This window comes from Chiloscyllium plagiosum, chromosome 21 (assembly GCF_004010195.1).
Source record: "Chiloscyllium plagiosum isolate BGI_BamShark_2017 chromosome 21, ASM401019v2, whole genome shotgun sequence".
In the NCBI taxonomy this organism is placed as follows: Eukaryota; Metazoa; Chordata; class Chondrichthyes; order Orectolobiformes; family Hemiscylliidae; genus Chiloscyllium; species Chiloscyllium plagiosum.
The window spans coordinates 19,254,485-19,280,908 of NC_057730.1; the positions used below are offsets into that span (position 1 = coordinate 19,254,485).

Sequence of the window (26,424 nt, forward strand, 5' to 3'; positions counted from 1 at the left end):
GTGTAGGTTCACGAGGTCAATTCCTGGAATGGTGGGACTACCTTACGCTGAAAGACTGGAGCGACTTGGCTTGTATACCCTTGAGTTTAGAAGGCTGAGAGGGGATCTGATTGAGACATATAGATTATTAAAGGATTGGACACTCTGGAGGCAGGAAACATGTTTCCGCTGATGGGTGAGTGCCGAACCAGAGGACACAGCTTACAAATATGGGGTAGACCATTTAGGACAAAGATGAGGAGAAACTTCTTCACCCAGAGAGTGGTGGCTGTGTGGAATGCTCTGCCCCAGAGGGCAGTGGAGGTCCAGTCTCTGGATTCATTTAAGAAAGAGTTGGATAGAGCTCTCAAGGATTGTGGAATCAAGGGTTATGGAGATAAGGCAGGAACAGGATACTGATTAAGGATGATCAGCCATGATCATATTGAATGGTGGTGTAGGCTCAAAGGGCAGAATGGCCTACTCCTGCACCTATTGTCTATTAATTCCATATTTGTACCATATCCTTTCCACTCTCCCCACCTAAAACAAAAAATAACTATTTCACAAGGCCAACCTCTCCAGGAGCACATTCAACCAGATTTGGAAAGACTATTTGAGACATTTTACTGGAATTGATCTCAGAAGATGGTTACCCACATTGAACATGGTAAAATATAGCCTCAGAGCTTTACCTCAGTCTCCTTCAAGTTCCAGGCTTGTTCGGTAATTAATGCCAGTGGCCACCTTTTAGAAGTTTCTGTTAACCATTAGTTTGTGTTTTAGTTGTAGTGCTCCACCTGTGGTTGTTTAACCTGATTATGGTTTTGTTTAAGAGAGAAGAAAGCCATGTGGGAGGCTCTTGGCCCACACAGATTCCATGTCAAAAGGACAAAATCATCGACAGCAGATGCTGCAATTTATAAACAAATAAAACAGGAGCTACTAGAAAGATTTCACAGTTGAGGGCAGGACTTGGGCTGATATAGGGTCAGAGGACTTAGCCAAAAGTGCACAGAATGTCACAGGCAACTGTCCATCTGGAGTTAGCACAATCTCCCTGTGTCAGTGTGAGTTTTCTTCAGGTGCTTCAGTTTCGTGTCCAGGGATTAGACTCCTTGCAGTGTGGAAACAGGCCCTTCAGCCCAACCAGTCCACAGTGACCCTCCAAAGAGTAACCCACCCAGAGCCATTTCCCCCTGACTAATGCACCTAACACTATGGGCAATTTAGCATAGGCCAATTCACCTACCTGCACATCTTTGGACTGTAGGAGGAAACCACAGCACCCAGAGGAAACCCACGCAGACACAGGGAGAACGTGCAAACTTCACACAGACAGTTGCCCGAGGCTGGAATTGAACCTGGTGCTGTGAGGCAGTAGTGCTAACCACTGAGCCACAGTGCCACCCTACATTAGGTGGATTAGCCATGGGAAATGCAGGGTTAGAGGGTTAGGTTAGTGAAGTGGGTCTAGATTGGATTCTATTTGCAGGGTCAATTTTGACTTTACGGATCAAATAGCCTGCTTTTACACTATAGGGATTTTATGAACTTGATTCTGTGGCAAGATCGGGTGGACATTCCATATTCCAATGAATGCTAAATGATTGACCGATTGCAGAGTTTTTCTTATTTCATCAGGAATGTTGATTTTAATTGAAAAATTAAACTTAATAGACAAGCCAGTGAATTAATGGCTTCTTATTGAACAACATGACAATATCAGTTGAACAAAGTATCAGTCATTGGTGTCAATCTGCTGAATCACATTTTTGATGGATGACTGGATAACATGGTAATCATCAATCTTCATGGGTAATTCAAACTGCCCAGCACTGATCAACTAATTAAGCTATTGTTGTTCTTTTCAATTGCAAATGGCCTGGGTGACTTAATTGGCAGAAGAATCAGGTGCAAGATGAGAACTGTTTTTAACATGGCAAGTGATTGTGATCTAGAATTTACAGCCTGTAAGGGTGGAGGAAGCAGACTCAATAGTAACTTACCAAAGGGAATGGAGATATGTAATTTAAAAGGAAAAGCAATTGTAGAAAAACCAGGAAAGAGACAGGGAACATAATTAATTGGATAACCCTTGCAAGGAGTCTGTATGGGCACCATGGGACTTTGCCTGTGGTAGATTGTTCTATGATTCTGAAATGGGATCCTGGGATTTTTTTTGGCCTGGAATCAATTTCTGAAAATTCAATTTCACATCAAGGCATCATCCCCATCTGCCTACTGGTTCCCACTCTGTCCATGACTCCATTTCAAAATTCACATTCTTTACAAATCCTTCCTCTCCTGCATCATTTCTCTTTTCCACACCCCGACCCCTTTAATCTCCTCCAATCACACAACCCCCTGACATCTCCACAGTCCTCTAATTTTGCCCTCTAGAAATTCCATGATTTATATTGATCCCAACAATTGGTGGCTGGCCTTCAATGATCTGATCCTAAGCTCTAGAATTCCCATCTAAACCTCTCTATCGCTTTCTCCTCTAAATCAGTTCTTTAAATCTACCTCTTTGAACAAGTGTTTGGTCATCTGATACATCTTGATTTTTTTTTTCCTATTTATATATATTTTATTAAACAAATTACAAAACAGTTTACAAAAAACATTGACAGCTGTACACAAAAGACAGCAGTTTTACAAGGGAGAGGAGCAGCAAACTGATACATCTTGATGTGGTTGGCTGTTAAATTTTGTTTGATAATGAGTCTTGTGAAGGGATTAAACCACATTAAAGACCCCAAATAAATACAATGTCTTTCTTGTTGAGATTTGATCAGCCAACTGCATTTCTCTACTTCAGGTTGTTTCTTCAGTATTTCTCCAGTGGAGCAAGACAACTGAGTGATAATGAGGCTCAATCCATGCTTTCTGCTGCAGACAATGATGGTAATGGTAAAATCGGATTTGAGGGTACGTTAAACACTATTTGAAGAAAACACAACCCAAACTGAATGGCTTCAGCATCTGTTCACATGGGGAATAGTGATATACCTGCAATTTTGCTTCTTAGCTAAGGGTCACTTTCTTTGAGTCAATCTGGTATTGCTGATAATGGACATGTGAAAAGTTTGACAGTTTTGCATTTATTTTGATTTTAACTTAGTGTTTTAAGAATTATTTTTGTTGTCTCTTTTTTTTTCCTTTCAAATGTCACTCTGAAGGTATGATCTAATCCAGACTGACATTCCCAATGTATTATTGAGGGACTGCTTCACTGTTGGAGATGGCATCTTGGATGAAATGTCATTCTGATGTTGTATCTGCCCTTTCTAATAGACGTGTTTGAAAAATCCTATGCCACTATTTTGAAGAACAGAGGAGTTCTCTCTAATGTTCGGGATAATATTTATCCCTCAATCAACATTGCTAAAACAGACAATCTACTATTGTCACATTGTTCTTTATGGGAGCTTGCTGCACTGGTATGAATTAACATACTTCAAAAGTATTCCTTTGCCTGTACAGCACTTTGGAATTCCTGATTTAGTGAAGTGGGTTATAAAATTGCAAACACTACTTCTTTTCTAAAATGTATTTTTTTTTCACATCTTATCATGTAAGGTGTATTTTCCAAGTAACTGCCCCTGGTGTCTGTTTCTCAGATTTTTGCCCTCTGTAGCTGGTGCTTGAAATGAATAATCTTCAACATTTGCTAATGTTTCTCAGTTACCAAAAGATAAAGGAGATGTAATGTTTTCTCTTGTCCCTTCTCTATTCATTCTCCTCTTTTCTTTTTCTATGTTTGTCACTTTCTCTTTTTGTTTGCATGTTTCCTATTGGTGCAGCACTTTCAGTTGTTTTTAAAGAAATGATCATTGCAATGAATGAAATGACTTGCTTCTGTTTGTAACTATCTCTTCCCCCAAGAAGAGAAACTAATCACTGAATAAGTACTTGAAGGGAAAAATATTGCAGAGCTATTGGTGGGGAGAGGGACTTGTTTGATTATTCTTTCAAGGAGCTGGCTGAATGCTTGCCCTGTGTATCACTCTATAACATCTTGTACCTGAAACTTGCATATCAGAGATCAGCCTGAAAAAGTGATTGCCACTCAAAAATTAATCTTTTCTCTGTTTCTTATTAGCATCTCCCACCTTAATGCAATGTAACTGTATTCCTTGGGTGAGCTCAAATCTGCATGAATGAAAGTTTGCCTTGCCCTACTGTTGATGTGTGCATGATCATCCTGTCATAGAATCTTAGAGTAGAAAGAGGCCATTCAGCCCATTATATTTATGCCAGCCAAGAAGTAGCCATCCAGTCTAAACCCATTTTTCAGCTCTTAGTCCATGCCCTTTATCGGTAACAAAAAATTTCATGTGCATATCTAAGAACTTTTTTTAAATGTTACAAGCTTTTCTGCTTTCACTTCCTTTTCAGGTATCCAGATTCCCACCACACTCTGGGTGAAAAGTTCTCCACCCATTCCCTTTAAATCTGCTCAACCTAAATCCCTCTTGTTAGGACCCTGCAATTAAATGACTAGGGCCTTCCTTCGTCCTCTCCATTTACACCTTTCATAATGCTGTGCATTTTAACTGAGTCTCCCCCTCAACATCCCCTGTTCCATCCCATGCCCAATCTTGCTTAAATTTTAAAACAATAACATTGTCATTAATCTGCTGTTTACCCCCTCAAGTGCAATCACATCTTTATCTTTTTTTTTGCAGAATTTCAGCAACTAGTTCAATCTTAAAGAAAACTAGAGATGTGAATTAGAAACTAATTCATGAAGCCTGTGTTCTGGTGCATACAGATACAATCTCTGAAGCATCTGTACAATTTGATTGTACAATCATATAACAAATCCAGTGTACATTCTACAAATGCTTTGGATTGACGTGATTGATTTGTTTGCTTTTTAAAGGTCTCTCATGACTAAATAAAATACTTATTGGAACTAAGTTTATGATGTAATTTGACTAAACTCTTTTCAAAAGTGCTAATATATGATGCATTGATAGGACTTTATACAGTACAGATTGCATGTGAGGGGACTGCACTATTTATTACCTTTTGTTCACATGAGATTTTAAACCAGGGCTCTGGCTTCTCTCTATATAAGAGGAGCTCTCCCTAGCAGACATTTAATCTTCAGCCAACAGCTCCCAAAAAAAAGTTATCATTGGGAGCTTGCTGAACTCAAATTTCCTGCTGCATTTATGTTTCAGCAGTGATTTGAATTTCTAAAGTATTTTCTCGCTGTGAAGCATGAGATAAATGCAAGTTATTTCTCTATCTCCTTTTTGGCTAAAGACCTGCACAAGTGAATGGTGCCTGATGGGGCACTGTACCATTGTGGTTTGGTTGTTATATTAGTAGTCAGTTACTAAATCAGCTAATCAAGTAATCATTACACTTGTCATCAGTAGAAATCAGACCATCAGCAGATTATCCGTGATCCTGTTGAATGGAAGAGTCAGCTCGAAGGATGAAATAGTCTGCCCCAATCCGAAATTACGTGTTCCTAAATCTCGATTTACAATCCAGGGGCATGAGTTCAAATCCTGAAATAGCTGTTGGAGAAATGATGTTCAATTAGTTAAATAAAAATATGAAGTTAGTATCAGTAATGGTGACCAGACTATCATGAAAAATAATATTATTGATGCCTTTTTAGGGAATAAATTCTGCCACCCATATCTGATCTGGCCTACATATGTCTCTAGGCCCACAGTCACAGGATGGATTCTGTAATATCCAGCTAGCCATTCAGCTCTAGTCATGGAAGTGACTAACGACACTACCATCTTCTCAAGGGCAATTAGGGGTGGGATCTTGGCATTGATGTCCCCGCCTTGTGAATTAATCTCTGTTTGTAAAATTCTTTGCATTTGCTTTATTATTGCTGAGATTCAAGGGCAAATGTGAAATGACACAACTGCCTCAATCCCCAACATTCACTCACTACGCTCATAACTCAAGTTGGTGTAAAATCTAGATTCACAGGGAGGCATATCCAATTAAGATGATTGGGTGGGCACTATAGCAAGGAAGTACAACGTGAGTACAGCTGCCTCAAAGGAAGAGACAAGTGCAGCAAAACTGTGAAGATACCTTGAGGTGGAGACACACTCTGAAGACTCGTAAATACGGTGGCCACAGCTACCAGACTATCACAGCCCTCTGATGAATGTCCTGAAGCCCCAGTTTTGCTTCTTGTAGTTATTCCATCACCTCCCTTCCCCCAGCAAGGAGGGACAACTGCTTCCCTAAACACAGCTGGAGGCAGGAATAAGACCAGTAGGCTGACCAGTGGGGGAAAATAAAACACCCTCTTTTCTCCACCTCAGTATGACTCATCTCCTCAAGGTTTATTATGGGCCAGACATTGCTCAAAGCCCTTGTCACATTAATCTATTAAAGAAAACAAATGGGCACTTGAAAAGCAGCACTAATGTCCCCAACCCTAAAACAAATCCCATGTGCTCCAGAAGTGTGTAATAAGTTCTCTGGACAAGTTGATTATTTAAAAAAATGTTAAGGAAAATAGTCAGAACTGCACAAATAAGAAATCAGAGTTCGATTTTCCTGCTGATCCCAACATGGAGACCCGAGGCAGGTGGTGGTGGTCCTGAAACCACATTGAGTGGCAGCAAGACCAGCTCCAAAATCTTAATCAGAGGCAGTGTTTTAAAAGTAGCTTGCAGGTTCACCATCCAATTAAGGGATGTGGATGGCACTAGCTCAATAAAGGTGGGTGCTGCTGAGAAAGCGTGGGCCGCTTAACATGAAGGCACCTCAGAGGGAGGTTTATCTGCCTCCATTCTTGTTTCCAAGGATTGGGCCATCAACATCTATTAGATTGGTTGACACTTAAGGGCAAATACTGAAGTGGCTTCCCACTGCATTCTCTAGGATAGCTGACCAGGAAACTCTCCCACTCTTATCATCTGCCACTGGGTGTACAGGAAGGATTTTCAAGCTGTTTCACCATATTACTAATATACCTTCCATAGGCAACAAGCCTTTTGCATTGTGCTGCACAGTCTTCAATGGAGAGGTAAATAAAACAATTAAAAATCAAAGGGAAATGCTGGCAAATGGAACTAAATTAATTTAGAATATCTGTTTGGCATAGACAAGTTGGACCAAAGGGTCTGTTTCCATGCTGTTCATCTCTCTGACTATATGATTCTATGTGATTGGCAGGGCTGGTGGGAGGGAGGCTAGGGTAGTAGCAGTGGGGGAGGGAAGAGTTTGGTGGTTATGGCAGGAGCTGGGCTTCCTGTCATCCCCTCTCTATTGCTCTTTTTTAGGAAATGAAGCCTTCGGCTCAAATTATTTTTGGAAAGCTATGGGGAAGCTAATTACATTCCCATTTTCCAGGCATCCACTCTACCTTTGGCAAAATGTTGGTGGGCCAGGAAAATCACCTGTAGAATGGAGCTCTTACTTATAAAATGGACTGCTTGCCTTAATTTGGTGTGCACAACAAACACATCCCAGACAATGATAACTCACTGAATAAAAAGAAATCCTCACATTGCGGGGATTTTAGCCAGTTATGTTTAAACCTGTCATCTCCGGTTACTGACGCTCCAGTCATTGGAAATGGTTTCTTCGGATCAACTCCTTCGAGACACTTCATCATCTTAAACTAATTTGTTCCCCTTAATTTTCAGTGCTGTAAGGAAAACAATCCCATTGTCTCAAAGTAATGGGAGTACCACCCAAGCTATCCATAACATTTATTGATGAAATTGTTGGTTTCTCTATTATCATCACCCACCTCACTGTCCACTAAAATACGCATCCCTAAACTGGATTCACACATTCAGTATTATTTCTACAGATTGGGTTGACTGTTTAGAAAGCTTACAAGTGTTCACTCAAAGTGTGTCCTTTTCAAAACACCCAATCACTCAGAAAGCCCCCTCAGAAAGTGTAAAGTCTTTTTTGAAGATGTAAAATGAATCCAATCTTACGACAGCCTGTACATTGAGTGAGTCCGTCTCCGTTAGCACAACTGCTCATCTACAAGGGCACGCAAATGGTTCTCAATTCAATGCCCATTTCCTCTCTTAACAGTTGGACCCAGAGGTTTCCAGATCAAGAAAAACAGCAACACAGGTTCTTAAGGCCACTGAAAGAGAAGTAAGCTGAGCGCCGCAGTTAAATTTCCAGAAGAGTGGCTGGAATTGAAAAACTTGTGTTTGAATCTCTGTTAGATGATAAATGGAATACCATGAATAGTTCTTGCCTCCAAAATCTTCCTTCAAATGTCCCAATGCTTGGACCTACATGTGAATTACCCAGGACGTTCAAATTTGCAAATGGAAGTTCCTCAGCCATTCGGGATTCTGTATGAACGTCTCCTAATCTGAGCTGGAGCCAATTGACTTGGAACAGATCCAGGCAATTTACCTGAATTTTATATTGTTTAAAACCTTGTCTAACACCTAGGTAACTGTATAACTGGACCACCACATCTAATTTCCCAACATCCCCACTTGTAGTCCACATCCCAAATATTCCAAATCACCTGACTACACCCTCACCACCTGACTCCCCACCATTGGTTAACTAATCAATCTAAGTAGCCCCATGACATCATAATAATTCCACCCCTCCAACATGACTACCCCTTCACCCAACCACTCCCCTGATAGCCCTTTGTTCTGACTACCACACCCCACCACCCCGATCTGACCCAACCACCCTTGACCATTCAGCATTCATCCCCTCCCCCACTGACTAACCCACACTGAAAGAGACTGCTGCCTGTAGCTACTCCTGCCATGCGATCTGCAGTCAGGATCTTCTACATTTGTACCTATTGCCCCATCCTCACACATCCAGTGGAGCTCATACAACTACTCTGTACTGCCCACTATCCAACTCTGCCCAAAGCTGGGTCTGCTATCTACTGCTCTCCTCCAATGATTGTACTGTACTCGGGTGGAGATCCCAAGCAGATGCTGTGCATTTCTTTGATAGTCCTGAAGATCTCAGAAGGAATGAGTAGCAGTAACAATGTGCAGCCTCTGCTGTGAAGATTTGTCCATATTATGAAAAGGATATAAAGGCATTGTTGAAAGTCCAAAACAAGTTTTGTAAGCATGACAGCAGAAGGGGGAGATGGTAGTACATACACCCATCAGTAAAGATTGTACATTTAAGGCTTTTCTAGAAATGGGAAGGCAAAGGAATGACCTTTTAAAGGCCTTTTAGGATTATGACATATTTAGTAAAGTGGAAATGGAGCCGGTGTTTTTATTTGTGAGGGAGACTAGACATTGGGGCCATGAAAATATATTAGTTACTAATAATTGGCAATTCAGAAGAAACTTCATAACTCAGAAAATAGTGAGAATTCAGAACTTGCCACTGCAGGGAGTATTGTAGCCAATAGAGTTGATGCCTTTCAGAGGAGGTCAGACAAACAGACAAGAGTCGGTGGGGGGGGAATCCACGATGGCGGTGATCGAGGAAGATCATGTTGCAGAGCTCCGCATCGCATCACAAGTGGGATGAAGTCTTAGCCCGCCCTACCTGGACCACCACGAGACCCTGGAAAGGTCATGGAGTCCCAGGAAACAGTCAGAGAGTAAATTACATCGGTTTTCACCATCCAGAAGAACGGAGGAGGTACGTCTGAGGCCAGGCTGCAGAATCTTCAGATTTGATTTCTTACAAGGTCCTGGTGAAGGAGCTCGCAAAGTCTCACGAGATGTTGGGCAAGCAGATAGAGGAGAAGCTGGCCTTGATCTCTAACATGCTGCAGAAGCATGAACAACAGCTCGGAGACCTGGAGAAAAGGATGGATGTGGTTGAACACAGAGTCACAGCGTTGGAAGCTGATACCGGTTCCTCCAAGGATAGGATCCAGGGCCTGGAGACGCAGGTCCATAATTTGCTTGTCCAGGTTCATGATCTCGAGAACAGCGGCAGGAGAAAAAATATTTGGATCGTCAGTCTGCCAGAGGGTGAGGAGGTGAGCGGCTGGTGGAATTTATTGAGGACTGGTTGCCGAAATTCCTTAACTTGGAGGCTGGAATGAGAGGCTTGAAGATTGAGAGGGCTCCCTGGGTCACTGTGCAGAGGTCAGGTCTGGACCAATAGCCACGTCCTATCTTGGTGCGGTTTCATCACAATAGAAAGAAGGAGAGAATCATGGAAGCTTCCAGACTCCAGGGGAAGGATCCGAAGGCCCTAACTTATGAGGGCTCTAAGATCGTGTTCTTCCAGAACTTTTCAGTGGGGGTGATCCGGAAAATAAATTCCTATGATGGTGTCAAGACTGAGAGAGCTCAGGATCCAGTATTCTCTGAGGTATCCAGCGGTGCTCTGGTTAACCTTAGATGGATCTGTACATCTCTTTGACACATTGGAGAAGGCAAGAGACTTTAGTGGACAAATTAACTTAATCTGAACAATTTGTTATGTACAAGTTGTTTGGGTATGTCTCTTTTTTTTAAAGAAAGAGGAAGTCTGATTGGGGCTTCCTTTTCCAAAATTTTAATATAATAATCTGGTCTAAACTATGTTCGGGGGTTGTTGGGATGTGTACTTTCAATTTCTAAAGTTGTTATACCAAAGGATGGGTGGGTACTTACCTTTTTTTTTCAAAATGTCTTTGTTCACATTGTTATTTCATGGTGTATTTTCTTTCGTTTCTGCTTGTGTTTGCGATGCGGCTCTAGCTAGGAGGAGATTGGGGTGGCTGGATGCCTACTTATGGGCAGTTTTATGCCCGGTTCGGGTATTTCATTGCCCTGGCTGCAGTATTGGCAGCGGGATGGGAAGTTGGGTTCTGGGATGTGTAGATGCCCCCTACGGACAATGGGTGAGTTCCCTTATTCAGCGCCACTGGTGCTTTATATGTTGGTTTGTTTTTTGTTTTTTGTCATATATTATCTTTGATAGCTTTGTAAGTTTGTTAACTGTAGTAGGTTTAATTTATGCAGTTTTTATGTTCAATGGATCTTGCAACACTAAGGCTCAGTGATTTGTAATTCGAGTTCCTCCTCTCTAGAATCGAAATGTTACTGCAGAAGGTTATGGCTAATGACTTGATTAAATGGTGTACCTGGAACATCAAGGCGAGTCACTCGCCAATTAAGAGGAAGAAGGTTCTTTTGAGTCTTAGAAAGGAAAAGGTGGATATTGCTCTATTAGATTAGATTACCTACAGTGTGGAAACAGGCCCTTCGGCCCAACAAGTCCACACTGACCCTCTGAAGAGCAACCCACCCAGACCCATTCCGCTGCATTTACCCCTTCACCTAACACTACAGGCAATTTAGCATGGCCAATTCACCTAACCTGCATATTTTTGGACTGTGGGAGGAAACCGGAGCACCCGGAGGAAACCCACACAGACACGGGGAGAATATGCAAACTCCACACAGACAGTTGCCTGAGGGGGGAATTGAACCCAGGTCTCTGGTGCTGTGAGGCATCAGTGATAACCACTGTGCCACCGTGCCGGACAGGAGACACACTTGGATGATAGGGAACATTTGAAGCTAAAGCAGAATAGCTTTGATTGGGTTTACTTTTCATCTTTTAATACCAGAAGTAGGGGAGTGGTTAGGAGGAAACTCCCATTTAAGTTACTAGAGTGTATTAAAGATATACACGAGAGGTTTGTAATATCAAAGCCCTGATAAATGGGGAAGAATATTCCTGTGGTTACCCCGGACTTGGTGGTATCTTGTACGATTGGTAATATTACCATCTCCAATCATACTCCAGTGTACCTGTTGGTTAAGATTAAGGGCCCGAGCACTGGTGAATGGATCCCCCTTTATCCTGAAGGATAATAAGTTTATGGAGTACTTCTCTAAGGAAATTAGGGTGTTCCTAGGTATTAACTCAGGCTCTGTTAGTAGCCCATCCGTCCTTTGGGAAACTGCCAAAGCCTATGCCAGGGGGTTAGTTATTTCCTACTTTGCCAGTAGGAAGCGGCAGAAGGGCGAGCAGCAAAGTCTCCTTGAAGCACTGTTGAAAGTAGCCGAGAAGGCTTACTTTGACGGAGGACCAGACAGGCTTCATAAAGGGCTGCAGATCCTCCAATAATGTGAGGAGGCTGCTTAATGTAATTCAAGCGTGTCAACAACAGTCAATACAGGGATTGGTGATTTCTCTAGATGCAGAGAAGGCATTTGACTGAGTCGAGTGGCTGTATCTTTTTTATGCTCTGGAGCGGTTTGGTTTGGGCGGAGCCTTTTTAAGATAGGTAAAGGTTCTCTACAGTGACCCTCTTGCTGCGGTCATCACCAAGGGGTATGATCAAGCAACTTTAACATTTTTAGGGGCTGTTGGCAGGGCTGTTCCCTTTCACCATTGCTTTTTACATTGGTGATGGAACTGTTGGCGGAGGCCATTCTAGGGATCCTAATATATTGGCTCCAGAAGTGGGGTCAAAATTACATAAGATTTTGTTGTATGCAGACGCCTCGCCTGATACAATGCATCAGCTCATTTGGCACTTTTTCGGAGTACAAGATTAATCTTGCAAAATCAGAGGCTATGCCTATCAGTGGTGTCACAAAGGTGCTAGGTCTTGAAGGCAAATATCAATTCTCATTTAAGTGGGCACGGGGGTGGGAGGGGGGGGGGGGGAGAGGTTTGTGTATTTGGGCATATTCATTACTCCAATTCTAGATCAATTGTTTACAGCTAATTTTGTTCAATTATTCAACAAAATCAAACAAGACCTTCAAAGATGAGAGGCGCTTCCAATCTCATGGTTAGGTCGGATAGCGCTTATTAAGATGAATTTTCTTCCCCATTTGTTGTACCCTATGCAGGTGCTCCCCCTGATTTTAATAACCAAACGTTCAGGAGACTGAACGGCTGATTCAGCTCTTTTATTTAGCATCGTAAGAGGCCCCTTATTAAATTAACTAAACTGCAATTGCCTCACAGACTGGGGGGAGTGGATCTCTCGGACATTAAAAACTATCAACTAAGCTGGCTTTTATATTATGTGAGTAATTGGGCTTGTGGGGAGATATCAAAACCCCTTACTAGCTTGCTGTTTTTGGACAAAATGAGGACAGTTAAGGAATATTGCCATAACCCAATAGTCATCAATACTGTTCAAGCAAGGAGGGCAATTTGGCAGAGGGAAGGCAATATTGGCAAAACTTTTTTTTTCACCTATAGTGGGTATGCCGGGTTTTCAACCAAGGATGATAGATTCAAGCTTCAAACATTGGGCAGCAAGGGGTGTGTCTTGCATGGGCGATTTATTTGAGGGAGACACAATGATGTCCTTTGGTCAGTTAGCACAGAAATACGAGCTATCTAACAGGGATCTCTTTTGTTGTTTTCAAGTTAGTGATTTTATTCAAAAAAAGACTACACCTTTGACCGATCCCTACAAATCCGACATAGAGAGGAGGGTGCTCAGTGCTAAGAGTACACTTTCTGTCAGCACTTTATGTCATCAACTGGGCGGGGGGCGGCGGCTCCTCGGATGGGTTCGATTGATTCTGCAGGGTGTGGGAGAGAGAGCTAGGTGTTGAGGTCTCAGAGGCATGGGAAGATATTTGGGAAAATGCAAGAAACCTATCAATTTGCAATAGGACCCATGCTTTACAGGTCCTCCACAGGGTCCACTTGGCTCCAGATCATTTGTCAAAATTTACACCAGGAGTATCTTCAACATGTCCCAAGTGTATGGTTGGTACAAGCACTCTTACCCATTGTCTCGTCTTGTGATAGGCTCCAAACATACTGGAATGCTGTGGCGGGTGCAGTGGAGGGGATTTTGGGTGTAAGGACGGAGAAGTTCCCAATCTCTCTTCTTCTTGGCCCGCCCAGTGTGTTCCTTGTAGATGCGCATAAGAAAAAAACGTTTCAACATCCTCACTTTCTGCGCAAGAAAGAATATCTTGTTAGTTTGGTATCTGAAAATAGTTGGGATTTTAATTTTTTTAATATATACATAATTATACATTTGTACATGAGGGTGGTTTGGGTTTTTAAACTTTTTTGGTGTTTTTTCTTTGTATTGTTTTGAATTGTATTATTTTGTATTTGTTGAAATATAAAAAAATCTATTTTTCAATAAAAATATATCTTAAACAAAACAGACAAGAATGAAATAAATAAAGGGCTGATAATGTGAGATAAAGAAGAATGAATCAATATAAAGTCAAATATATATGTCAACATAGATCGGTTAGACCAAAGGGCCTGTTTCTGTACCGTACATTCAATGCAATTCTATGAAACTCTGAGAAGCACAAACACTCAGGGTTCACCATTAACACTTTAAAAATACCACTTTGTTTCAACGTAAATGTTTAGAGAGTGTGGATTCTTCCTCCTTGCTTTCTGAAAATTTAAGTTTCTAAGAGTTCTGAGTCAGTATCCAATCATGGTGCATTCAGACACAAGGACTTGCTGTGAAACAGGACAGTTAATTGTCTTGTGTGAGCCAAGTGGAGCAGTGTGAATAAGACTGTTCCTACCTGGAATCTGATCAAGCACTATCATTCTCAGACCTTTTAACAACAGACACTCAAGAGTCACCTGAGAACTAGCCGGATGACAACAATATTAAACAGATTGTTCTGCTGATTAGGTTTATGATTTGGTTCATTCATTGAGCTCAAAGAATAGTCAATTCTCTTCAACTCTCTAATTCCGATGTAAAGCTTACCTCCCACACTCTAACATTATTAGGTTACAAAACTGAATCTCAAGGATTAAATACCATTAGAGAAATTGGAATTTGAATTGAAATTGAATGAATGGAATTTTGCAGTATCTTTTACACAGCAGGTTGTCCCAAAGTGCTTCACAACCAATTAAATATCTTAAAGTGTAGTAATTAACTGTTGTAGCAAATGCAGCAGTCTATTTGCACACAGCCAGCTCCCACATTAACCAACAACCAGAGGATATGTTTGCTGCAATGTTTGAGAAGCTTATAGTGACCTTAGCACAAGGGAGAACTCAAAAGTATTTGTGCTTCCTCAAAAGTATTTTGGAATATTTACCTTCATTTGAGATGTCAGAGTTGGTTTTATAGGTGAAGGCTTGTTTAAACAGTGGAGGTCTCATCAGTTGGCTGGTTTGCAACCTATATTACTTCTTCCAGGGGTAGTCTGCTGAATCTAATGTCAATCAATCACAGGGGACACCTTCTTTGCCTGGAATGAAGGCCCTGGTGTTGAAAACCTACCCAGCGAGAGCTCCTAACTAATTCAATGTTTACCTTTCAGTAGTGCCATAGAGGAGGCTCTGGCTGCTGTTGGAACAGTAAACTCTGGAGACCCAGGCACACAGAGAATTTTTGAAAAAAAAATTAATATTTTCTTTTAAAGTGATTTATTAAACTGAAATTTACTGCATGTACCCACTCATTGGATAGTGGAAATATTTTACATTATCAAATATTTCCCAAAAGGCATCTGACCAGAATGGTAAAAAGGGTTAAATTGTAAGAACCATTTGCATCGATTAAGTTTATATCCCTGTCTGGCCAGAAGATTAAGGGATGATTTATTTGGGGAGTAGGCTGGGCAGTGGGAAATTGTTTCCCTTAGTGAGGAAAAACAAAACAAGGGACACAAACTTTAAAATTAAAGCTAAGTCACTCAGGAGGATTATCAGGTTTTCCTCACACAGAGCGTATGAGAAATTGGAACTCTCTCTCCCAGAAAAACTGTTAAGGTTTCAGTTCAATTAAAAATGTCAAAAATTGAGATTCTTAGGAGCTTTGTTAGGCAAAGGTTTGAAAAGTTGCAGGACCAGACTAACTGACTAGTTTCCATACATTTCAGTCATGATCTCACTGAGAGGCTGAACAGGCTGGTGCTATCTTCCCTGGAGTGTTGGAGGCTGAGGGGTGACCGTATAGAGGTTTATAAAATCATGAGTAGCCAAGGTCTTTACCCCAGGGTGGGGGAATCCAAAACTAGAGGCCATATGTTTATGGTGAGAGTGGAAAAATTTAGAACAGATCTAAGGGGCAACTTTTTCACACAGAGGATGGTGCATGTGTAGAATGAGCTGCCAGTGGAAGTGGTGGAGGCTGGTACAATATTTAAAAGGTATCTGGTTAGGTATATGAATTGGAAAGGATTGGAGGGATATGGGCCAAATGCTGGCAAATGGGATTAGGTTAATTTAGGACATCTGGTCAGGATAAATGAGTTGGACAGTGAGGTCTGTTTCCATGCTATACAGCTTTATAACTATGACTCTGTGAATGGTGGATCAGGCTCATGGAGCTGATTGGCTCCTGATCTTCCTCTAGTCCTATTAGCATTTAAACCAGTTGAATATTGCACATTGAATGATTCCAAAATGCTTGTTGGCAATCTCTGTACGCTAACTCTTCACACAAATAATGGCTGTTAGAATGAGTGCTGCCACCATTTCAACCAGTTATATCAAACTCTTCTATTTCTGAGCTAAGGTCTTACAAAGAATTGCTGCATATACATTGTCCTTTGTACATCAGTTTCTCATCTGATTATGCATCGCGTGCAAATTCATTATACAGAGAGTTCCATTCAAAGATACATTACTTTCCAGGCAATGAATAATTGATGATAGAAACAGGAGACTGAAATTTCACTTTGGGACTCAAGCTTCAGGGACTGAACTCCTGGTAGTTGTTATGTGTAAAATAACTGGGACCATTTCCTGAGTAATAAAGTTAGTAACAAAATGGGGTGCACAACCAAAATAAACTCAGTCAACCCTTGTCAAATGGTCATAAGTGGGAACAAGATTGCGTCTAAATCCAAAATCAATAATAATGTCCAGGGATTTCCATTGTGTGTGTTCACTGAACAGATCTAACGATGACTCAATCGGTGATGATTAAAATTTCACATCAAAGTGTTGGATTTCATGACAGCCGGAAGCTCCAGACATTATTAACGTCAAATCTCTTGAACACTAGAATGTTCTGAGAGTCCACACAGCCAGCCAACCCCGCTTCCTACACCCAACCCATCTCTAGCAACCCACTCAATATCTCCAAAAGAGGCAAAAGTGAGGTTTAAGATGTCAACCCTTAGCAGGATTTCAATGATGGGGATCATCTTGCATCGCAAACAATGATGACAAAAGTCTTAGAAAATTGATGCCTAGATTTCATGAATGAATTTTTTAAAAGCTCCCTTGAATGAGTGCAGCTCCAAAAGAACTCAAGAAGCTCAACACTATACAAGAAGCCACCCGCTTTATCAGCACTCCATTCACCATGTTCAACATTCATTCCCTCCACCACTGATGCACCATGACAGCAGTGCCAACATTCAACAAGATGCACTGCAGCAAGCTGTCAAACTTCCTATGACAATAACTCCTAAACCTGTGGCCTCTACCACCTAGAAGAACAAGTGCATTTGCAAATAGGAAATTTCTCTTCAAGTCACATCCTGACTTGGTACAATATTACCTTTCCTTAATTGTCATGGGGCCAAAATCCTGAAATTTCCTCCCTCAAGTACGATGAATGTATCTATACCACATGGACTGCATTAGTTCAAGAAGACAGATCATCACCATCTTCTCAAGCACAATTAGTGACAGGCATTAAATGCCAGTCTTGTCAGCAGCATTCACACCCATGAAAGAAGTTATTAAAATGTTGGCAGTTCAGATGCAGCCCTCAGTTCTTTAATTGATAGCAGATGTTTGGAGCTCACTTCCACAAAAGACAACGGATGCTAATTAATTCATAATACCTTTCTTATAAAAAGGTATTAAGGAAATTGGAGCAAAGATGGATATATGAACTTATGCAATAAATTGACTATCTGCATCAATGCAGTCCCCATGATCAACAAACTGAGAAATGAAGCTCTCATTTGGGAATAAAATCTTCATTAAATAGAGTTGATTATTAAATTCACTCCACCCGCACAAGACAGTGCTCACTTCCATAGATAAATTCCAACTGATCTTTCTGGTCACTGTTATTTCTCCCCAGTAGCAAAATATTGTTGTTTGTCCCATTTTTAAAAGTTTTGAATTATTAACTTAAATTGTATTAACGTGGCTTAAAACTCTGATAGAGAGTGGCTCTTGTATTTTAGTCAATGAGTTATAGAGATTTACAGCACAGAAACAAACCCTTCGGTCCAACACATCCATGCCGAACGGATATCCCAACCTAATCTAATCCCACTTGCCAGCATCCGGCCCAAATCCTCCAAACCCCTCCCATTCATATACCACCTTTTAAATGTTGCAATTGTACTAGACTCCACTACTTCCTTTGGAAGCGCATTCCATACATGCACTATCCTCTGTGTGAAAAAGTTGCCCTTTAGGTCCCTTTTATATCTTTCTCCTCTCACCTTAAATCTATGCCCTTGAGTTCTGGACTCCCCCACCCCAAGGAAAAGACTTTGTCTATTTATTCTATCCATACCCCTCATGATTTTATAAACCCCTATACAATCACCCCTCAGCCTCCAACTTGCCAGGGAAAACAGCCCCAGCCTACTCAACCTCTCCCTATAGTTCAAATCCTCCAACTCTGGTAATATTCTTGTAAATCTTGTCTGAACCCTTTCAAGCTTCACAACATCCTTCTGATAGGAAGGAGACCAGAATTGCATGCAATATTCCAACAGTGGCCTAACCAATGTCCTGTATAGCCACAACATGACCTCCCAACTCCTGTACTCAATATTCTGACCAATAAAGGAAAGCATACCAAATGCCTTCTTCACGATCCTATCTACCTGCGACTCCACTTTCAGGAGCTATGAAACTGCGCTCCAAGGTCTCTTTGTTCAGCAACACTCCCTAGGACCTTCCCATTAAGTGTATAAGTCCTGCTAAGATTTGCTTTCCTAAAATGCAGCACCTCACATTTATCTGAATTAAACTCCATCTACCACTCCTCAGTGCATTGGCCCATCTGATCAAGATCTCATTGTAATCTGAGGTAACCTTCTTTGCTGTCCACTACACCTCCAATTTTGGTGTCATTTGCAAACTTACGAACTATACCTCTTATGCTCACATCCAAATCATTTATATAAATGACGAAAACTATTTTGTTACAAAATAATATGATCAAAATGACTAAGGGGATTATTAAAGATAAATATTCCCTGAATGAGTATTGCACTGCAGCATTGATAAACCAAGTACTCTCTCTCTCTCTCTCACCCCACCCCCCCACCCCCACACCTCTCCCTCTCTTTGTGATCCTATTCTTAGGAAAGGGAAACAGATCATGTCAATAGAGCAGTACAGTACTCCTTTAGCTCATTGGGGAGGCTAGTACTAGGGGTTTACAGTAACATTAAAATTACAGTTATGCCTGCAAACAGCAATTAACAAACATGTCTATACATGAAGGATGGCGGATTTTTGGAACTCAGTTCCACAAAAGACAATTGATGCTAGTTAATTGATAATATCTTTGTTATAAAAAAGGTATTAAGGAAATTAGAGAAAAGATGGGTACATGAAGTTAGGTAATAGATCAACTGTGAACTAATTGCATGGTGAAATTGATTTAAGGAGCTAAATGGCCTCCTCCTTTTCCTATTTTCCAGATTGTTTCACATCACTCTCTCATTGCCCATCAACAAGCTTCCCTTATATTTGTTAGGTTTGATATTTAGCTTGAGCATAACATTTGGCTATATTGGTACAAATGTAAAAATCAGACAGAAAGAGATTAATTAGCCTCAGAGATGAAGTTGTAAATGTTGTTGAGATCAGTTTCTGGGATATGAAGGTTGTTCCAAAATGAAAAGCTAAGTGAATTGGGCCAATATTCTATGGAATTTAGAAGAATGAAGGTCATGTCATTGAAACAAATAGATACTGAAGGGATTTGACTGGGTAAACAGAGACATTGTTTCCCATGGCTGTTAAATATAGGAACACAATATGAGATAGACAGATTTTCAGGGAATCGAGGAATATGAAGAGTTGGTGGAGAAGTGCAGTTGAAGATGAGTCATAATGAATGACAAAGCAGCTCCAAGAGTCATGTGGTGTCCTTATTTATTATGCACTTATATTCTCAGTTATCCTTTGAGGGTGATGTAGGATTGGAATGTGTTAGCTGCACTTTATCTCATTAAAATTGTCATTTTTATTTTTCTGTAATTGCCAATAGTGAAAATCCTTAAACGCCCTTCCTAACAGCACTCTTTTTATGTCTATGTCCCAAGGACTGCAGTATTTCAGGACAACACCTCACTAGAATTTTGCTCATTGGAATTTTCTCATGAACAGTTAGGGATAGGCATTTAATGTTGGCGAAGCCAGTGACACCTACATTCTGTGAAAGAAGTTGAGAAAAAATAATTGGGAACCAGGGTGGAATGCAACATCCTCACTCTTCCTGAACAGAGGAATCAAAGATTGGGCCATAGTATTGTAGATCCTCTTCTAATCAACTCTGAATTTTTTGACTCAACTTACCTTTCCATTTTCCACAACAAAGCCTATAAGCCGGTTTGCAGATGACAGTAGTGTGGTGGTAATGTCACTGGATTATTATGCCAAAGGCCCAAGGTAATGGTCTGAGGGCAGAGGTTCAAATACCACCACAACAGCTGTGGATTCAATCCGATAAAAAAATGTTGGAATTGAAAGTTAGTTTCAGTAATGGTGTCATGAAACTATTATAGTAAGGCTTTAGAGAAGGAAATCTGCCATCTTTACCCGTTCTGACTTAGATGTGATTCCAGACCCACAGCAATGTGGTTGACTCTGAATTTACCCTTTGAAATGATGTGTAGCAAGCTGTTGAGGTCAATGAAGGATGAACAACAAATACTGGTACAGGCGGGACACCCACATCCCATGAGGGAACAAGATTTTTAAAAATCCCACACTTCCTGGTCAGGCAAGTGAAAACTCCCGCTCTGTAGTCACCCGTTGGCATTAATGGAGCAAACACTGTTCTCACGTTCAGCTCCGTTAATATCCCAGCTAAAACAAAATGAAAACGGTTGGATTGCCCGAAGGAAGGAAGGGAGAGAGTATTTACATGCCCTCGACTTTGGAAAACCGAGACTGGACTACAGTTTACAACGCAAGCTAGACGTCATTTAAAAAAATGTTCCTTCAAATCTTGCAAGTATGAAGTTATTTGTTATGCGAAGTAAGAGCCTAACAAAACACACATTACACATATCAGGTGTGCTGGGGGAATATAAATAGAAGCAGTTCATTAGCTGGTTCGGAAATTCAATAGCAGGTGAAACTCGTCCATCTGATCCATGCGACACAACCCAAGTACAGCAAAGAGTCACCTTAATGGGCTGCATATAAAGCAGGTCTTCCAGGAGAGCTCACGCAGACAAGGTACTTCGCTCCCATCTGGTGCAAGGCCCAGAGATACCCTGAGAGGTGAGATTTTTCTGAGGGGGATGGAAAATCACCCTTCTTCGTTTCCCCAATAGATCGACTCTCAAACGTAGTTGAGAAGTGAATTGGAACTTCTTTGAAATTCATTGAGTAGCTTTTTGTTTTGGCTGTGCTCTAGTAACGTGTGCTTTAAGGAGTTGTGGAGATGTAATGGTTTAAGTTTCTTCAGTGTATTTGGGTTGAGTGTGAGGGTCGGACCCTGGGACCTTTTTTTTTGGATTGGAGTCAACAGTCTCCACATATCGGAACGTGTGAACATCTGGAAGACATTCCCCCTCTGTAAATGTGTTCCCCAAAGTAGCATGGGCGAGTATTGCAACTTGGGTTAATAATGTTCACATTTAGCTGAAACTGTCGATTATAATGTGGGCATAATGTAAATATATAATGCATTTATGGCAAAGCACACAGGGCTATAAGGGAAGAGAAGTTATGGATCTAATTAGCTCGCTCCCTGAAAAGTGTCCTGTGTAGTGCGGCAGTGACTGAAGCCCAGTCAGCAAGGGGAATGTATATCACAAATACTGCAAGCTCATCCGAAACCGATGGAGAGGAGGAAAGGCGAGCGACAAGATCAGTTGCGGATAACAATAGTTTCAATCTTGAATCCGAATGAGTACGCCGATGCCTGAAGGTCCCGTCTTCTGAGGCGACTGTATCTTATGAGAGAAAGGAATCGTGACTGTGTGTGTTTGTGTGAGAGAGAGTTGTGCGCAAGGCAGTATCCAAATGTGTGAAAGCGAAAGTGGGAGAGAATAGAAACAGAGGGTGAAGGGGTAGCGGGCGAAAAAGTGATGGTGTATTACAGAGGAAAGTTAGAAAGAAGACGGAGGATATATGAGAGGGTGGCAGGCTAGGGAAGAGAAGGGCACCTCCCACTTATCCCCCTCAACCCCCTGTTATGTTTAATTTCCCAGCAGTTTCACAATGGAAATCACTGACGTTCTGTCTGTTGCTGACATTTCCACTGCTTTAAAGGAATGCCAAGGTACTGTATCCCTGTTTGCTTCTTGTATATCAGCATCATTCCGTTTTGATGGAAGGAGGTCGGATTTGATGCATACATTCCCTGATGCATACATTCCCTGTCTTTTCCACAGCCAATAACTCCTTCGACTGCAAGAAATTCTTTATGACTTGCGGTCTATCTAAAAAATCCGCCGAAGACATCAGGAAAGTTTTCCGAGCTATTGATGATGATGACAGTGGGTTCATCGAAGAAGATGAATTAAAGTAAGACATAACCAGCTTGGGTTCCTTTTTTGTACGTGGATTTTAAATGATGGTGAATTCCGAGCTAATCTTTGGTGGGGGAGGGGGGAATAGTTTGCCATTGCATTGGGATATTTTCTATGCAACCTGTTTGGGAATGTTATTACATGCATCTGAATCTGGTGGGACCTCAAAGTGGACCTCCTGACTCAGACGTAAGGGCACTAACACTGCAGCACAATAACCCTTCCTGAGGCTGACTAGGTGATGCCTCTGCCACTGAAGTGAAAGATCTGGATCAGATCAAGACTTAGTGAGTACTGAAGAAGCCTCATTATATGTTTCAAACAGATTCGATAATCAACCTGCTGCTCCTTCCAACACTTTCCACTGTTTCTCTTCAGGAGAAGGAATGCACATGGAGATACAAAACCAGTAACCATCTGTGGTGTCAACTGTGCCTCAGTGGGTGGCACTCTCTCTCTTACTGCTTCCATTATCAAGGGTCATGGGTTGGAGCCCACTCCAGAAACTTGAACACAGACCCAGGCTGGCACTCCAAAGTGAGAGAGAGTGCTGAACTGACAGATCTCCTCAATGGGACAGTTTTTAAATGACGATGCACCTCCACCTCCAAAGATGGATGTAAAAGATCTTTTGGCACCATTGGAAGAAACGTTCTCCCCAGTATCTTCAAGTCATTGAGATGTACAGCATGGAAACAGACCCATCCATCCAATCCGTCCATGTCAACCAGATATCCTAAACAAATCAAGTCTCATTTGCCAGCACTTAGCTTATATCCCTCTAAACCCTTCCTATTCGTGTACCCATCCAAATGCCTTTTAAATGTTTTAATTGCGCCAGCTCCACAACGTCTTGTGGCAACTCATTCCATACACACTCCATCCTCTCACCTTAAACCTATGTCCTCTAGTTCTGGACTCCTCCTTCCCCACCCAGGGAAAAAGACTTTGTCTATTTATCCTATCCATGCCCCTTGGATTTTATAAACCTCTATAAGGTCACCCTTAGCCTCCACCCCAGGGGAAAAAAGCCCCAGCCTATTCAGCTTCTTATAGCTCAAAACCTCCAATCCTGGCAACATTCATCTAAGTCTTTCACAAATTTCACAATATCCTTCCTATAGGAGGGAGATCAGAATTGTACACAATTTTCTAAAAGAGGCCTACCCAATTTCCTGTACAGCCGCAACATGACCTCCCAAATCAGTGTTCTGACCAATAATGGAAAGCATACTAAGTGCTGCCTTCACTATTCTATCTTCACCAATGTTAATCTCTCAGCTAACACCACTAGTTGATTATCACCTTGTTGCAAGATCTTGTTCATACTTTTATAATATGACAGCTAATGTACTTCATTGAATGGTGTGCTTTGATATAGCCTGAGGTTGTTAATAGATCTGTATAAATGGTCATACCTTACTTTATTGCCGTACTCCTCTGTATTGCCTTTATAAGCTATAAATCATGTGAACAAGTGACTCGCACCACTTTTGTAAAAAGCACATTGAGACAACTTCTACAGTTTGTTTTCTTGCCTGGGAAGTAACGAACCCTGGAGCATAATTTTATATGTAACAGTAAAAGCCCTTTCTCTGCAGTGTTCATTGCCCTTTCTCTGGACAGCAACATACTAATTTCCCCACTTCCCTTGCTTGAAGAATCCAAACCCAATTGGACTGCTATCATTACAACCTTGGCAGATATCATTCAACTCCGAACAGGCCTGAAATTTTCCTCATCTATGTGAAATTGGTGTCTTATTGGTCTCTACGGAATCGGGGATATATCTTGGATCCTTAGTTGGACATTGTTGGGCCTAGGAATTACATATGTAGAATAGAAACAATCCAACAGACACAACTGGACCAGGGCAGTGTTTGTTCCACACAGTTTCTGCTCCTCCCTCCATGAAATTACAACTCAACACATCAACATAATCTTCTATTCTTTTCTCCCTCATGTGCCTAGCTACTCCTTTAAATGTATCTACATTTGTCGGTCTGGTACTCTCATAGAACAACATTATTTCCAGCTCCGTCTGAGTGCAGAGGTACCTAAAGTTCCACACTCCATCTGCTCTCTGGCTAAAGAATAATTCACCATCCAAACTAATTCCAGCAACAGGATTGCTTGGCTTTGTGACTAAATGGATTATTGAATGTCGTGATCATTCTACAAACGAATTCTAGACTTTTAAATGTTTTTATTTTATGTAAATTTTTTAAATGTCCTAATTCTTTACCATAAAATCATTAGCTAATGCACATTGCAATATTTTCTGAGATGCAATACAACAATTTTCTCCCGTAGTCATTTGTACCAACAATGGAGAAATAGATTGTTCTTCAATTGGATTTGGAAACCAGACCAGACATCATTGTTACCTGAGAGCACTGTTAAATAACAAGTGCTTGAAATCATGGGATGAAGATTATGTTCCCAAATGGCCTTTGATGAAAACATTTGGATTCATTCTTTAACTGGCTTTGCTCTTCCAGGTATTTCCTGCAGAGGTTCTCTGCTGGAGCTAGGGTGCTGAATGACAAGGAGACCAAGACATTCATGGATGGAGGAGATAAAGATGGCGATGGAAGACTTGGTACTGATGGTATGTTGATTTTAATCTTTAAAGACTTATCATTTTCAAACATTTGAACAGCTGCAACCCATAATGTGGATGGTTTTTTAAATCTTGACTTTAACAGTTAAAAATCACTTTTGATCATTTGGTTTCTACCATTTCAGCATTTTATTCATGCTTACAAATCTTCTAAATTGTTTAGGGGTATTGAAGCATATAGTTAAAGCAACTGATGCTATCCACTGAATTTAAGAACTATAAAAGCTTTCATATCTAACAAATGTTCTCATCTTACAGAATTTGTCGATCTGGTACTCTCATAGAACAACATTATTTCCACCTCCGTTTGAGTGGAAAGGTACATTTAAAAACAAGGCACAAGTTTGAATGGCACAAGTGCAGCATAAACGACATATTTCTGCTGTATTGAAGAGATGTTAGAAGCACTTCAAGCATTCGGATATAATCTGATGTTCAATGTGTGGTTTAACCAGCTCTGTACATGTAATGTCTCTGGAAGACTGAAAACAATAAAAAAAAACTTTGCCTTGTATCCAAATGCTTTTCTTGTCTGCAACCATATCTGTTTCAAGATTGTTCAGAAGTTTGAGTTAAGTTAAACTTAACCCTGCTAGTTCAGAGCTTGTGTGGGTAAAATCCTGATGTTAAAAATCTGCAGGTTTTAAAATCTAATGCAATACAAATTTTCCATGATGTTTCTCTCTTTTGGAGATGGGGTTTATGCAGATAGGAACACAATTTGCAACAAAACTAATATCCTTTGGAAGTCCCTTGGGTTTGATTTTTTGGCTGCATTTCCCAATCCTTCATATAGAGGCTTCTATTATATTGCAATATCTTTGAATTTCTTTTTTTCACCAAGTTCTATCAATTGAGGAAAGAGCTTTCATTTATATATCACGTACACCTCCTCAGGAGGGCCCAAAGCACCTAGTGTCAAATAGATTATATTTAAAGTATAGTGGCTATTAAGCAAAATCCAGTATGTCATGACAAGGTGAATGACCTGATTTTTTTTTTTCTCTTCTTCTGTTGGTTGAGGAAAGAATGTTGGCTAGGACATTAACAGAATTATTTACTGCTCTTCAAACAGCTTCCTGGAAGCTTCCATTTTTACCTGAAGAGAAAAATGTGGCACTTGCTGTTACCTATCATATAGTTTACGTCCTATACATTTCCCAGAACATAAGTGTATATGTATTCATAGATAGCCAATGACTGTCACGCTTAAATAGCAAATTTAAAATAACA

General features: G+C 40.9%; 2 protein-coding genes across 4 annotated transcripts in view; both read left to right on the forward strand.

Annotated features, from left to right (window-relative positions):
- LOC122560585 (putative oncomodulin-2) overlaps positions 1 to 4,907 on the forward strand; it is a 12,292-nt gene extending 7,385 nt beyond the window's left edge. The window contains exons 4-5 of the mRNA XM_043711363.1: positions 2,804 to 2,913; positions 4,674 to 4,907. Coding sequence (XP_043567298.1) covers positions 2,804 to 2,913; positions 4,674 to 4,699 — 136 coding nt within the window. The 3' untranslated portion in view covers positions 4,700 to 4,907. The remainder of the gene's footprint in view (positions 1 to 2,803; positions 2,914 to 4,673) is intronic.
- Positions 4,908 to 21,130: 16,223 nt separating this feature from the next.
- Positions 21,131 to 25,711, forward strand: LOC122560586 (parvalbumin, thymic CPV3-like). 3 transcript variants are annotated; one of them, XM_043711365.1, is made up of 5 exons: positions 21,230 to 21,312; positions 22,248 to 22,318; positions 22,431 to 22,563; positions 25,070 to 25,179; positions 25,450 to 25,711. In XM_043711365.1, the coding sequence occupies exons 2-5, from the start codon at positions 22,258 to 22,260 to the stop codon at positions 25,473 to 25,475; spliced, it is 330 nt and encodes a 109-aa protein (XP_043567300.1). In that variant the 5' UTR covers positions 21,230 to 21,312; positions 22,248 to 22,257; the 3' UTR covers positions 25,476 to 25,711. The 3 variants fall into 3 exon arrangements, with proteins under 3 accessions (XP_043567299.1, XP_043567300.1, XP_043567301.1); XM_043711366.1 differs by having other exon boundaries at positions 22,251 to 22,318; XM_043711364.1 differs by lacking the exon at positions 22,248 to 22,318 and having other exon boundaries at positions 21,131 to 21,312.
- Positions 25,712 to 26,424: the final 713 nt, after the last annotated feature.